The following is a 15666-nucleotide window of genomic DNA, read 5'->3' on the forward strand; positions in this document are numbered from 1 at the left end:
CAACAATGGGGAAAAAATGTAAAGTGGAGGAGCGACCTTTAGAAAAATCAGGCCGGGTGCGGTGGCTCTCGCCTATAATCTCAGCACTTTGGGAGGTGGAGGTGGGCAGATCATGAGGTCAGGAGTTAGAGACCAGCCTGGCCAACGTGGTGAAATCTCGTCTCTACAGAAACACAGAAATTAGCTGGATGTGGTGGTGCATGCCTGTAATCCCAGCTACTCGGGAGGCTGAGGCACGAGAACTGCTTGAACCTGGGAGGCGGAGGTTGCAGTGAGCCAAGATCACACCACTATACTCCCTACTCCAGCCTGGACGACAGAGCAAGACTCCTTCTCACCCGGGGGCAGGGAAGGGTGGCAGAATAGAACATTGATGAGAAGTAAAACTACAGGCAGGGACCCCAAACTGGTACAACCACTCTGAAAACCTATTTGGTAGTAATTACCAAATGTGAACACATGCTAACTCTGACTCAGCAATTCCACTCCTAGGCATATGCCAATAATAAATAAATACATATGTTTATCAAACAACATGAACAAGAATGCTTGTAGCAGCAAGTCATAATAGCCATACAGTGGAAGCTACTGAAATGACCACCAAATAGCAGAATGGATAAGTAAATTCAATATATTTACATAAGGAAATTTTATATAGTAGTGAGAATGCACAAATTACCACTATCCACAGCAATATTGATGAATTTTATAACAATATGTTAAGAAGAAGAAGCAAGACACGGAACAGTATATACTGTACAATTTCATTTATATAGCCAATATGCACATACATGCAAACACTCACACATGCACATACACCCCAAAATAGGTGAAACTATTGTTTTAGGGGCAGGGACTGTAAGAAGTAGAAACAAAGGAATGGAGATATAGGCAAAATTGTTTTTAGGTGCTGATTACATGGCTATACTTACTTTGTAAGAATTCACTGAATTCTGCACTATTCTGTATGCACTATACACTTCGATAAAAGGTTGACAAAGTAATGGTCTAAGCTGAAAGCAGCAGTGGGATGTATAGTGGAGGATGGATTTTAGAGACATGTAGGAAGTAAATGCAATAGGACTTTGTGAGTACAAAGTCAAGGTGGTCAAGAATAACTCAGCTGACTAAAAGTTTCATTTGTTAAAACAGATGGAATATTAGAAAAGGAGCAGGCTGTATAGCAGAGACCAAGTAGCAGGGAGGAAGTGTGACAGTAAAGATATTATCATTCACAGGGTGGTTCGTGTGTTTGTGAAACATCTACAGTAAGGAGAAAGTATATGAGGGAAGAACTCAATACCTTGGCTTTTTCTAGCTTGAAGTCTAAAATATCTTACCTAGAATAATGTGGTGTTTGCTGTAACAGATCATGTAAGATTCTCATTTTTTTCACGTTCAATCTACCACACAGACTCACCATTTAATGTTCCTTCTTCAGATGGCCTAAAGAAACACCAAAAAATATAGTATAAGCTGTGCTATGATTTAAGTTTTGGCTATCATTTAATTTTTTGATTTTATACAATTATTATATAAAAAATATTATTAAGGAAATTCTGAAATTGATTCCCTTTGAATATTTGCCATTTCCCTTAAGCCAATCCCAATCCATATATAGATATATATATCTATATATATATATCCATATGTATCTACTTATTAATAACTTGTATCTCCAATTTATGCATAAATATTATTAGCAGTTTGGTGCCAAATTGAAGGCTCTATACTAATAAACTATTTCATAACTTCTGTATTTGTGGAGATTCATTCCAGTACTGTAACAATACATTGAGATGACTTTGCAGGATGCTAGAAATATTTCAATAGAATTGATGGACAAAGAATTGAGAGAAAAGTTAAGTAGATGTCATTTTGCCTCTTAGTTTCTAATGTTGAAAAATATTTCTCCCAATGTTAACTGTATTTATTTATAACAACATACACTGGCACCAAATGCAGGTTCTTTTACTTCCAAGGATTCCAGTGTCAACTACACGCACAGGTAGAGTGGAAAAGAGAACAGAATGAGAATAAAGGAAAATGGGTTAGAGGCTTAGCACTTTCATTACACAGCTATGTAGCCTTGCTCAGGAATGAAAGGACCAGATCCAGAAAGGACCTTGGGAGTAGATAACCTGTCTCTTTCCAGCTCCTACATTCTATCTGACCCTGTTGTTTCCTGTTGATTTTCACCTTAATAGAAACATTTTCTTACAAAAAGTATTTTGAACCTAACATCATTCCTTTGCCTGCTGCTAATCAATCACTCTTTTCTCAGCACTCAAAGGGCTGCCAATCAGCTCCACCTTTATGGGTAATTCTCAGGGTCAGCATTCTGCAAGAAGACAATGTTCTGTTGTTAGACACCGGAATTAACACCAACTTGAAGTGCCTATTTTGTACTTACATCCCATGGCTTTGGTTATAAAAGAAAATATTCCTTGAAGAGGTCTGACTATAGGTGGGCCTTCCAAATGCCATTCCAGGGTCAGGAAACTCAATTTGAGCAGCTGCTTATCCTGTGGCCCAGGTTTATTTTCTTCTCTATATATTCAGATTTATTTATTTTCTTTTTTCAAAAAAATTGTTTGTTTTGAGACTAGGTCTCGCTGTTGCCCAGGCTGGAGTGAAGTGGTGCAATCATGGCTCACTACTCCTGCGCTCAAACAATCCTTCCGCCTCAAGCCTCCTGAGTAGCTAGGACCAAAAGCGCACACCACTATACCCAGCTAATTTAGAGATGGGGTCTCACTATGTTTCTCAGGCTGGTCCCCAACACCTGGGCTCAAGCGATCCACCCACCTTGGCCTCCCAAAGTGCTGGGATCACAGGTGTGAAGCACCATGCCTGGCCCAGATTTATTTCTGATTCACAGAAGGGGAAAAACACTGCAGAATAATAATTTCCCCCAAATTGGCTTCTCTGCTCAAGTAATCCATATGAGAAAATAACCCTACCATGCTTCCAGTATCAGGTGGGTGTCAAAACAAGACTTTTTTTTTTTTTTTTTTTTTGCATATCCTTTGGAATTCTACAATACTAATTCCTAGGATGGAAACACAGAGATTATCTTAGATTTGTCTTTACCCTTATGTCTAGTATGTACTAAAAAGTTTTACTTTCTGGGGACAATAACCTGTCAGATTGCCTATAGTTTCCACTTTTGGTTTTGGATTACCACATCAGCTTCCTAGTGGATCTTCCTGTATGCAGGCTTTCTAATGTATACTGTGTATTACTGCTCTAATCATCAAAGTGCCTACCAAAAGCAGATGCAAGGTTTGACTAGAATGATGGATAGAGAAATCAAGCAAGTACAAAACTAAAGTCTCAAACTAGGTCTCTCAACAAATTTATTCAGGAATAAGTTAGAAACAGGACTAAATAATAAAATCAGAATTGTATCACTATTAGGAAGACCTTAGTAGAGTTGTAATTATAGTACAACTATATGAAAATAATAAATTTTAACTTTTATATTAACTCATAATAAACTTGTTCCCCTAATCTCATCTATGTGAAGAGAGGAGATGCTAGAATAAATAATCATCACTCATAAAGAAATGTTAAAGAGATGATGTAAAGAGCAGGAAAAAAGACAACATTCAATAACTATGATACTTTGCAAGCTAATGGTAAGAAAAAGCTTACTTACATTTCTCTGTTTGACGGTCTATCTTGTAACCAATCCTTCAGTAAAAAAAAACACACACACACAAAAACCTTAAAGACAAAAATCTCTAGATGAAGCATAACGGTTTAACTTTTTTTCTTATATTTTAAGAATGAAAGGCTAAAAAACTAACATACAGTTCTTGTTTCATAAAACAATAAATTTATTTATTGTAACTGTATTTACTGTAAATGTAACTACCATAAGACTATTCAACAAGGTGGAATAAAAAATTCTGTTATTTCCCACAACATAGTCTTTCTATTCTTTATGAATTTTTATATTGTTTGAAGACAATTCTATTCTCTTAAAATATATATTTGTGGCCGGGTACGGTGGCTCACACCTATAATCCCAGCACTTTGGGAGGCCGAGGTGGGTGGATCACCTGAGGTCAGGAGTTCGAGACCAGCCTGGCCAATCTGGTGAAACCTCGTCTCTACTAAAAATACAAAAATTAGCTGGGCGTGGTGGCGGGCGCCTATAATCTCAGCTACTTGGGAGGCTGAGGCAGGAGAATCACTTGAATCTGGGAGGTGGAGGTTGCAGTGAGCCAAGATCGTGCCATTGCACTCCAGCCTAGGCGACAGAGCGAGACTCCATCTCGAAAAAAAAAATAATAATAAATATATATATGTATATATACATATACATATAAACATCAAAATACAAACAGAAAAATTAAAATCATGTAAGCTGTGAATGCTCATGACATTTAGGCATATTTCACTGAAGCCTTTGTTGTGTATATGTGCATATGGTTTTCATTCTGCAGTTGTATAATGTTCCTAGGTGTGGGTTTATTTTTACTTCCCCAGTTTGAGACTCATTCTGCCCGAATTTGAATCTTCACATATTTTATCATTTTGTAAAATTCTAAACCATTTCTAATCTCTTCAAATTTTGTCTACTCTCTCAAGGCCAGTTAGATATGTCTTCCATGTCTCTTTACCTTTAATATATTTTCCATCTGACTATGTAGTTTATCTTTTTTTTTTACTTTAATCATCTTGTGGACAATTTATTATTATTACTTTAATCCATTTAATTATAGTTCTGTGTTGCATTCTGATCCAGTTTAGTAATTTTCCCTTCAGATGTGCCTAATCTGTTAATTAACTCCCACTGAGTGGGGTTTTTTTGAGATGGAGTTTCACTCTGAAGCCCAGGCTGGAGGGCAGTGGCGCAATCTCGGCTCACTGCAACCTCCACCTCCCTGGTTCAGGAGACTCTCCTGCCTCAGCCTCCCGAGTAGCTGAATTACAGGCATGTGCCACCACACCCAGATAAGTTTTGATTTTTAGTAGAGACAGGGTTTTGTCAGGTTGGCCAGGCTGCTTGAACTCCTGATCTCAAGTGATCCACCCACTTCGGCCTCCCAAAGTGCTGGGATTACAGGCATGAGCCACTGCACACAGCCCCCACCGAGTTTTTTTTTTATTTCTAGTTTTTCAAATTTGCCAGTCTTTTTGAATAGTATCTCCTTCTTTTCTCATGTTTTATATTTAAAACTTTTTTATGTCCATAATCACTTTAAACATACTTATTTTGTCATCTATAACCAATAATTCCACTATCTTAAGTTATCAGAAATCAAATACCGTTTATGTAAGTTGACTCCCATGAGTTCTAAATTGCCATTGTGAGGTCATCTTCGGTTAGGCTTTAATTTGTTGCAAAGTTGTGCAGCTCAGGGTCAGGAAGAGTCCCTCCAGAAAGGAGGATTTGTTACTGTGAATCTCTTTGTTAACTAACCTCTTTCCCCACTGAAATAACTTTTTTCAATAACATGATTTTAACAACATAATCTCTCTATGCCAGAACAGATATATTTTGAATGTAAGTCAATATTTTCTTGAGCAAAATTATGAGCACTGACTTATATATAATACTTGATTATAAAGGAGTAATTTTTCTGCCTTTTCCTGAGCTTTTTGTCTTGTCAGTGTGTGCTTTTAAAGGGAATTTGCAAAATCAATCATTATCGCAGTTAGCTGGAAATGAGTTCATATAATTAGCTTCAGTTCAAACAAAAAGAGATTCCTGCCTTTATTCTGCATAAATTTTTCTTTAAAATTCCTGACTATTCACTGTAAGAAACTTTTCTGTAACTGCTACTATGCTAAAGTCAGTTTTCTTAAGAAAAATTTTTTTGAATTTTTGATATAGTCCCAAATATCACCACTTTGTAGATCTTATCTAAAAAAGTTTAATGTATTTAATGATATATATCTGTTTAGTTGAAATCTACAAACCGGTATTAAAGCTGCTTTGGAATCTACTTCATGAGTGTCTTCGGTAGATGGCCTTCTACTGATTTTTTCTGCTAAAAGAAAATTAAAAAATATAAAAAAGCTACACAACTGAAGTTTTATGAATACCAACTAACCAAACACAAAGTATTCTAGGCACAGTATAACCTTCATAAGATAACTCAACCTTTCCTCAACACGCTGAACACAAGAGTTACATGAAGCCCATAAATTATTCAATTTATTTTGAGTAAACTATTCAATTTATTGTGAAAAGGCAACAATAAATGAGAGTATGAAGTAAAAAAAAATTTCTCCCCCTCCTGTTCCCAATCACCCTGACTGGGGACAGTAAAGGTAATTCATTTCTTGTATATTCTTCCTGGGATATTTGTATGTGTATACACATACCCCCGCCAATATTTAACATAAATGGTAGAGAAACATATATGTCTTGAGGGTTTTGTTTTTTTAAACTTTAAGCTTAGAGTTTTTGTTTTTTTTTTTGAGACAGAGTTTCACTCTTGTTGCCCAGGCTGGAGAGCAGTGGCACAATCTCAGCTCACCACAACCTCTGCCTCCTGAGTTCAAGCGATTCTCCTGCCTCAGCCTCCCTAGTAGCTGGCATTACAGGCATGTGCCACCATGCCCGGCTAATTTTGTTTTCAGTAGAGACTGGGTTTCTCCTTGTTCAGGCTGGTCTCAAACTCCTGACCTCAGGTGATCCACCCGCCTCAACCTCCCAAAGTGCTGGGATTACAGGTGTGAGCCACTGCGCCTAGCCAGCTTAGAGATTTTCTACAGAAGAACAGAGAAGATTTCCCAATTATCTTTTGATGCTCTCTTTATTTCATATTGGATACACATTAATGTATTTAAACAAACTCCTACTGATGGAAATTTGATCTGTTTCCAATCTCTTCCTATGATAAACAGTGCCGCAATGAATAATCCTTTTCCCCAATTTATGATAATACCTTTGTTGTCATATCTTATTTATCCGAAATGAACTTTAGAATTAAGCCTACTTCCAAAAAAAGTCAGGTCATTAAGTTACAAATCAACTTAGAGAAAGCTTACAATTTTACAGTACAACAAAGGATAACCTCAGAATGAAGAAAGGAAAATCTCAGAACAAAATTTGTATTCCAGGTGTAGAGGACAAAAAGACCAGACTGAGATATATTAGAAGACTCTGGGCAAAATGTTTTCAATATGATGAAACTGACAGAATACATTATATTCTGAATATCATGAAGAAATCTGGTTAAATACCAGAGAACCTAGAGTGTTGATTTAACCAAAACTGTAACTATACTTGGTGGAAAAGGGTGAACAGGTGCGTGTGTGTGTGTTCGTTCTGGGAATACAGAGTGAGAAAAGAGAGTTCAATTCTTGTCTTCTTTAGTGGAAGGTCAACAGATACGGCCTAAAACTGAAATATGAGGATGCTGCAATACAGGTAGGTTTGAGTATCACTTACTAGAAATGCTTGGGATCAGAAGTGTTTCAGATTTCTGTTTTTTTAAAAAAAAAATTTGGAATATTTGCATTATACTCACCCAGGTGAGCATCTGAAAATCTGAAATCTGAAACGCTCCAATGAGCATTTCCTTTCAGTCAGTACTCAAAAATTTTGGATTTCGGAGCATTTTAGATTTTGGGATGTTCAATCCATATAAGCATACTAACTTAGAAATAACATCTATGTTATCTTAAATACTGAGAATTCTTTTTCTTCCCTCCTAATCCTTCTACCATTTCTTTCTCTTTTTCTTTTTTGTTTGAGATGGAGTCTCGCTCCCATTCCCATTGCACAGGCTGGAGTGCAGTCGCGCTATCTTGGCTCACTGCAACCTCCATCTCCTGGGTTCAAGCGATTCTTCTTCCTCAGCCTCCCAAGTAGCTGGGATTACAGACGTGCACCACCACATCTAGCTAATTTTTGTATTTTTAGTAGAGATGGAGTTTCGCCATGTTGACCAAGTTGGTCTTGAACTCCTGACCTCAGGTGATCCACCTGCCTCGGCCTCCCAAAGTGCTAGGATTACAGGCTTAAGCCACCTGGCCCACTCTACCATTTATTTTACTTGCTTTATTGCTCTGGCTAGAATGTAAAACAGAAACAGTAACAGTCAAAATCCTTGTCTTGCTCCCCATCTTGGGCTTTCAATAGTTCACTATGAAGTTTGATGCTTTGTGATAATTTTTTGTTGATATCCTTTTTGAGATTAAGAATGAATACTGAATGTTAACCAAATCAGCTGTTAAGATGATCTCATGATTTTTCTCCTTTAATCTGCTACTATCATGCATTATCACAATTATATTTTTGAATGTTAAGACAACTTTTATTCCTGGAATAAACCCAATTTGGTCATAATATGCATTGCTGAATTCAGCATGCCAAAGGAAAATGAAAGAAGTGATGGTGAGATGGACAATGTAGTACTATTTTTCTTAAGGAACCTTTATAATTATTCAACTTTTCAACGATGTGCATATATAATTTTGACTTATAAAAAATTATGATATGGAAACATCACCACAATATAGTAAATGAAAAATTAATGGTACAAGGCAATATGTATTGTCTGTGACCTTTTGTGTAAAAAATGAGAGGTATAAGATTGTACTGTCATACATGATTGTATAAGCATAAAACTCTAAAGGGTAGACAAATAGTGGTTAAATGTGGGAACAGAGTGAGAGGGAAAATTTTCAGAGTGTGTGTATTTTAATTTTGAACCAAAAATGTATTATTTTTAAAAGTTAAACTAGAAAAATATGTTGAATAAGTGATGATACAGATTAAAACATGATACAGATGAACAGATACATTTGTAAAAGCTAAAAGCAGCAGATTTATAAAAAGTTTTTCTATTCCATCTTTACAGAATAAACAATTTGTAAAACATATTCTAATAAAACATTCTAATGAATGCTAGGATTACGACTTATTCAAGGTTACAGTAACTATGGCAGATCAGAATTTTCATCTTCTGACTCCTGCACCATTCACTGCTCACGTGTTTGACAAACATAAAATACATTTAAAGTGTAAATGACTATGTTTTCTGACACTATTCATATAGTCAAAATACTCACCTTGTTTTGAATGAACAGGAATGGAAGTTCTGTGACAGTCAGTAAATCCAGCAAGAGAACTCACTCGTTTCAAAGTGTTTTCAGAAGTATTGTTATTCTGCAAATATTGTGCAGACATATAATTTGAAAATAATTGAACTAAATTTCAACCCATTACTCTAAGTAGTATTAGAGTCCCTTGATCTATTTAGCTCAATATGCTTTATTCTACCTGGACACCAATGGGTGTATTATAGATTATGGTTATTTTCTTCAATGCCAATTTCAAAAACTGCACCAAAACACCTTATTTTCCTACTGTTCATAAATCCATCCAAATGAATTTTTTATAATAATAAAAACTCAGACTGGGCGTGGTGACTCACACCTGTAATCCCAGCACTTTGGGAGGTCGAGGCGGGCGGATCATGATGTCAAGAGATCGAGACCATCTTGGCCAACATGGTGAAACCCCATCTCTACTAAAAATACAAAATCAGCTGGTTGTGGTGGCGCATGCCTGTAGTCCCAGCTACTCAGGAGGCTGAGGCAGGAGAATCACTTGAACCCGGGAGGCGTAGGGTGCAGTGAGCCAAGATCAAGCCACTGCACTCCAGCCTGCTGGCAGAACGAGACTCCGTCTCAAGAAAAAAACAAAAACAAAAGAAAACAAAAAACCTCACAAAAAAGTTGGAAAAATATACAAAACTGTGGAGAAAAAACGCAATCATTATGAATTCACCTCACCCCCAAAGAAGCTATTATCTTACATGAATCTTGACACACTGATAACATTAATGGTGGGGGAACTATTTCCTTTTGGGGATCTTGGTAACTTTCTTATTGCTTTGTATGAGCTATTTATACAACAAGGTTATCTATATGCTCACTATTTTGTCAGATTTCAATTTGTATTTCAAATTTCTTTTGACTATGTTTTTTAGGTACTTAAATCTCTACATTTTCCCTTAATATTTTTCTATTATTTATGTGTTTGGAAAGCCCTGAAGGCTTTACTGGCTCAATAAATACTGCTTTTTTTTTTTTTTTTTGAGATGGAGTCTTGCTCCATCTCAAAAAAAAAGTTGTTTAAATCAAAACACAGCTACTGCTTTTCTGCTAACTCACAGAAACTTGCAATGTCTTGTTTTTATTAAGGAGTACCTGCCACTTAAAAATTTTCAGCACGTTTTTTCTTTAAGTTCATTATTAAAAAGGTGAAATCTGTGGGAAAACTCTGATGCTTTACCTTTTCCCATTAAGAAATGTCCATTTATCCTAAATTTTATGTCTTACTTCTATCAAGTGCTTCGCAATAGCAAAATGATACCACCAGAGTGTGGCAATATGACAATAATTTGTGTAAAGAAAAAGAAAATGTGATGAACTTAGGTTTAAATAATTCTACATTATAAACAGCTTTACTAAAACTTATGAAAGTCCATAAAACATTTCATTTACCTATAAAATCTACTTCAACCCTATATGGAATACAGATATTCCATATGTCATATGGCAATAATTATAAAACCAATTTGGTAGACAGCAGTCTGTTCTTTCTTCTTTCTAGCACTTTTTCTCATTCCCGCTTTTCTTCTCTTTTTATTGTGTGTCAGCTAAGGCTACCTAAGTGAACTTGATCCATTTATTTAGCTCTCAGTCTAAATATGCCATAATTAAAATGGTTAGAAAACACTGCAAATTATAGTCTTATAATAGGTCCGCTGAACCTACACCTATTTCCTCCATCTAAAAGCACATGGGTATATTTTAAGCTGACTTTCTGACTTCTGCATATACTAAAGAGACTTTACCTCATATTTAGGCATCTCTGTATACTCCATAATCACATTTCTTACATCATTCTGCTGCTCCTATTTGAGGTAAGAAAATTATGCAACTATTCTCAAACTTAAAGGCAAATACAGAAAGGAAAAAACCCAGGTAATCATTACACCTCAATTTGCATATAATAACCAATTAAATTCCAAGTTATCAACATCTAGTTAATAGATATTAAATTAAGTTAATCGATTTAGTACAATACTTTAATCAAAATATAATAATTAAAATACAAAATGTTACAATATAAAAATGCATTTGAGTCTACTTTTTATATGTAGGGTAGTAAGTAATATGGCCTGACAGCAATTACATAATTCACTTGGATCACATAAAAAGTAATCATTCATAGAGACTCCTACGTCATTATCATTTCCTTGGTTCTAGCTTTAGGAAAGGTCCTGTTTTCACTGTGTATGTCACTTAACATTTCTATAATGTAAGTTCTTTAAGGGCTAGAGAAGCTTAACACCTTTCTAGGTGTTTTTAATTATCTTGGTGTAGCCACATTACCACTCTAAAGGCTCTAAATAGTCACAAGTAATATATGAGAGCAACATTTAAGAAATAAAACCAACTTTGCAGGCAAGAATACACCTTTTTTGCCAGCTGTTCTACATATTTTGAAACTTATTTAACAAACATTTATCAAATTATCTTGCACTTGTACATAATATACAGCTTCTCACTGCTAGACAATAGGTTTCTAAGAGTCAGGGTCATGTTCTAATAAAACTTTTGGATCTGGGAAGAGTGAGCTCATTAAGTATTTAATCAGTGGAAAACATATGGGGAGAAGAAATTTTTAAAAAAGAAATGTAGGCCGGGCACAGCGGCTCACGCCTATAATCCCAGCACCTTGGGAAGCTGAGGCAGGCGGATCGCTTGAGGTCAGGAATTTGAGACCAGCCTGGACAACACGGTAAAACCTCATCTCTACTAAAAATACAGAAATTAGCCAGGCATGGTGACGCGCACCTGTAATCCCAGCTACTCCAGAGGCTGAGGCAGGAGAATCACTTGAACCCGGGAGGTGGAGGTTGCAGTAAGCGGAGATCACACCACTGTACTCCAGCCCGGGTGACAGCGAGACTCCGTCTCAAAAAAAAAAAAAAAAAAAAAAGAGAGAAATGTTAAATAGCTGATGTTTTTTATTTAGTGAGTATAATTACGCAAGCTGTTTGTACCTTTTCATGTTCCTCAATTGTTCATTTTTTCAAATTGAGGACAGCTTCAAATATTTGGTATCAGCATGTTAATGATATGTGCTAAAACTGTATTTTTGCTGAAAAAATGTTTAACTAAATTTTGAACTAAACATCAAGATAGTAAAATAAATAGAACTGTGGGTGTTTTAATAAGGATTTACTTACGGATAGTATTTTTATCTTGTTTGATGTTTCTTTAAACCTCTGTAAATCCATGCTATCTCTGTGTCCTTTAATAGAAAAAAAGATGTTGCAATGAGAAATTTTTATTTTTCTTCACCGAAATAATGGCACTGCTTAAAGTTTATAAAAACAATAGGTTTATGCTGTTTTTCAAGTACATTTGATGGCTCTGCAGTCCCCTTTAGCTCTTTTGATAAATAAAATTGAAAATTGCCAAGAAGCTGGTGAAGGTTACAGTTTTTTTTGTTTTTTTTAAATTTGAGAACAAGTCTCACTCTGTTGCCCAGGCTGGAGTGCAGTGGTATGACCTTGGCTCACTGCAACCTCTGCCTCCCGGGTTCAATCAATTCTCCTGCCTCAGCCTCCTGAGTAGCTGGGACTACAGGCACGCGCCACCATGCCTGACTAATTTTTGTATTTTTAGTAGAGACAGGGTTTCACCATGTTAGCCAGGCTGGTCTTGAACTCCTGAACTCGAGATCCGCCTGTCTTGGCCTCCCAAAGTGCTGGGATTACAGGCCTGAGCCACCGCACCTGGCCAAGATTATAGTTAAGTTTACAGTAACGTTAAAAGCCAAAGTCCTTATAAAACAAACCAACATGTGATATGAATAAATAGCTCGAAATTTAAAAGAAAAAAGGGGACCAAGCATTTTTACTATTAATAAAAAAAAAGCATTACATATATACGGATAATCACTCAAAAAGGAATGATTTATTCTTATGCCTATAACTTAAACAAAAACAGAACAAAAATATTTTGGCAATAACACTTTAATGAACTTAATGAAAACTGTTTCACACATAGAGATTGTTCAGACAACATGTTAATAAGCCCATGTATAATCTCCACATTAAGACCAGTCTAGCAAGTTATTCAGGCACTGAACATGCTGATATTTACTGCTAGGCTATATGGAATTCACTCTAGATATACAGATATGTAACTTTTCCTATATAATATACATGTAGAGAAAATATATATGATATATACATACACCCCACTGGTAATACATTAACAAATAGGCTAAAATGCATTTTTAAAAATAAATTGGAAATTAGCCAGGTGTGGTGGCGTGTGCCTGTAATCTCAGCTACTCAGGAGACTGAGGCAGGGGAATCACTTGAATCTGGGAGGCAGAGGTTGCAGCGAGCCGAGATTGTGCCACTGCACTCCCGCCTGGGCGACAGAGGGAGACTCTGTCTTTAAAAAAAAAAAAAAAAAAAAAGGAATATATTTAATGTAGGAAAAGTTATATATCTATGTATCTAGAGTGAATCCCATATAGCCTAGAAGTAATATCAACATGTTTAGTGCCTAGATAACTTCCTAGGCTGGTCTTAATGTGGCAATTTTCCATGGGCTTATTAACATACTGTCTGAATAATCTCTATGCATGAAAGTTTTCACTAAGGTCTTTAATGTGTTACTGCCAAAATAAACATTTTTTTCTGTTCTTATTTAAGCTATCATAGGTATAAGAATAAGTCATTCCTTTTTGAAATGTTCTCTGTGAATATATAAATAGGTACACCATAAGTACTAATTTTCCCAGTAGATTCCTAGATTTCCATTGTTGTTCTGATATAATTATTAATAGTGCACCCTTTCACTTTTAAAGTGTCTTGGTTTGGGTAAAAAAATTATATGGTCATCTATTTATAGGGCACTGTTCTTTTCCAGTTGATTCTAACCTCCCCTATGAGGTTCTCCAAGTACTTAACACTTAAGAATCACTTAAGTTTTCAACAAGAGTTGATGAAACCCAATTGAAGATATTCAAATTCAAAAGACAGAACCTAAAATTCCATCAAAGAGGTTATGTGCCAATATAACTCCTATAGCCTAATTCAGTCTATTTCCCCTACTTCTGATTTTTTTTTTTTTCATTTCATTTCTAGAGACAGGGTCTCATTCTGTCACACAGGCTATGGTGCAGTTGTGTGATCATAGCCCACTGCAGCTTTCAGCTTCTGGGTGCAAGCAGTTCGCCTGCCTCAGCCTCCTGAGTAGCTGGGACTTCAGGCACATGCCACTGCGCCTGGCTACTTCCAAAAATTTTTTGTAGAGATGGGGTCTTGCTATGTTGCTCAGGCTGGTCCTCAACTCCTGGGCTCAAGCAATCCTCCCCACTCAGCCTCCCAAAGTACCAGAATCACAGGTGTCTGATTCTTTTTAAAAATTTTATAATTATACTCTATGAAAAGATAATGACTTGTAACAGTACATGTTTCTATTATTTCTAAGGTGAAAAGTAAATAATATTGATATACAAATACGAATTTGCCAAACTTACCTACAAATGCTCCAAATTCTGTATTATCTCCTTCTGTAGCTTTAGAGCAAACAGTTTCTTGATCTTTGGTTCCAGTTTCCAAGTGGCTTTTGCAACTTGGCTGAGATGGTGTACTAACAAAAAATTTGGTTGGTGGGGATGACAGATGTGGTATGCTAGTAGATGAACTGCCTAATTTTTGATTTTTATTAAATATTTTTAAGAGTTCTACCCCATGTAGTCTCTGTCGCAGTTCTGGAGGGGAAACAGCACTTGGGAATAAGGCACCAGAAGAGGAACCAGCCTCTGGAAAATTAAATTCTTTTCTCTGGGGTACTGCAGGTAAGTCTTGACCAAATATATTACACTGGGGATCTTTGTCATCTTTCATTAAAATATTACAATGAAAAGGATTATTACTTTCAAGATCACCTTGAGGAAGAGAGGAGCTAAGTGTATTTACAACACCATGCTTTTTCCATACAGAAGGTCTTACAGGACCATCATCAATAAGGTTTTGAGCCAAGTGCTTGGAAATGCTCAGTTCTCGTGTGATTTCATTATGAACTTTGCTAGCTTCCGACGCTTTCTGGGCAGTCAGTGTTTTTAATGTATCTACCGTCAGGGCTGAAAGATCTTGCAAATGGCCAATTTGAGAATCTAATGATTGTAATGATCTTTTTATGTAGTTGACACGATCTCCAACTTCTTTAATCTGAATGCACATCTGTTCCACTCTGTAGGAGAGAAATAAGCTTTTTTTACAAATGTGAAAAAATAATGTAGAATTTTATTTTGTAGCCTCAAATAATAATGATAAAAAGAGAAAAATTTCACATGCATTTAAACAAGATATAAAATAAGGTACAGTTATTTAATTATACAAGGCCTACCTTATGTTTAAGAAGGATCCAGTGCTAATCTTATATTAAAATGCAAGATTTCAAAAAACGTTTTTGTTCCACAGGCTACTTATTCCAATTACCCCACATCAAAGTAACACAAAATAATGTATATATAGCTACATATATACAGAACTACCATTACTGTTACTGTAACTGTTACCAAACACCATATGCTTCCAGAATGTAGTGAAGCCAACAGAAAAAAAGAAATGCTGGCCAGGCACAGTGGCTCAC

General features: G+C 36.0%; 1 protein-coding gene across 13 annotated transcripts in view; it reads right to left on the minus strand.

Moving 5' to 3' along the window:
- Positions 1–15666, minus strand: part of TRPM7 (transient receptor potential cation channel subfamily M member 7) — a 129294-nt gene that overhangs the window by 16981 nt on the left and 96647 nt on the right. For 3 of the 13 annotated variants that reach the window (XR_010109912.1, XM_063596638.1, XM_063596642.1), the window contains exons 26-32: positions 14549–15264; positions 12234–12298; positions 10833–10892; positions 9040–9136; positions 5935–6005; positions 3662–3729; positions 1421–1446 (exon numbers count right to left, since the gene is read on the minus strand). Coding sequence is in view for 9 of the 13 variants with exons in the window: in XM_063596638.1 (XP_063452708.1) it covers positions 1421–1446; positions 3662–3729; positions 5935–6005; positions 9040–9136; positions 10833–10892; positions 12234–12298; positions 14549–15264 (1103 nt within the window). In the remaining 4 variants the exon portion in view is untranslated. Of the gene's footprint in view, positions 1–1340; positions 1447–3661; positions 3730–5934; positions 6006–9039; positions 9137–10832; positions 10893–12233; positions 12299–14548; positions 15265–15666 lie in introns of all 13 variants that reach the window. The other 10 variants (XR_010109913.1, XM_063596639.1, XM_008953159.4 and 7 more) reach the window with 10 other exon arrangements.

Source organism: Pan paniscus, chromosome 16 (assembly GCF_029289425.2).
Source record: "Pan paniscus chromosome 16, NHGRI_mPanPan1-v2.0_pri, whole genome shotgun sequence".
Taxonomy (NCBI): Eukaryota; Metazoa; Chordata; class Mammalia; order Primates; family Hominidae; genus Pan; species Pan paniscus.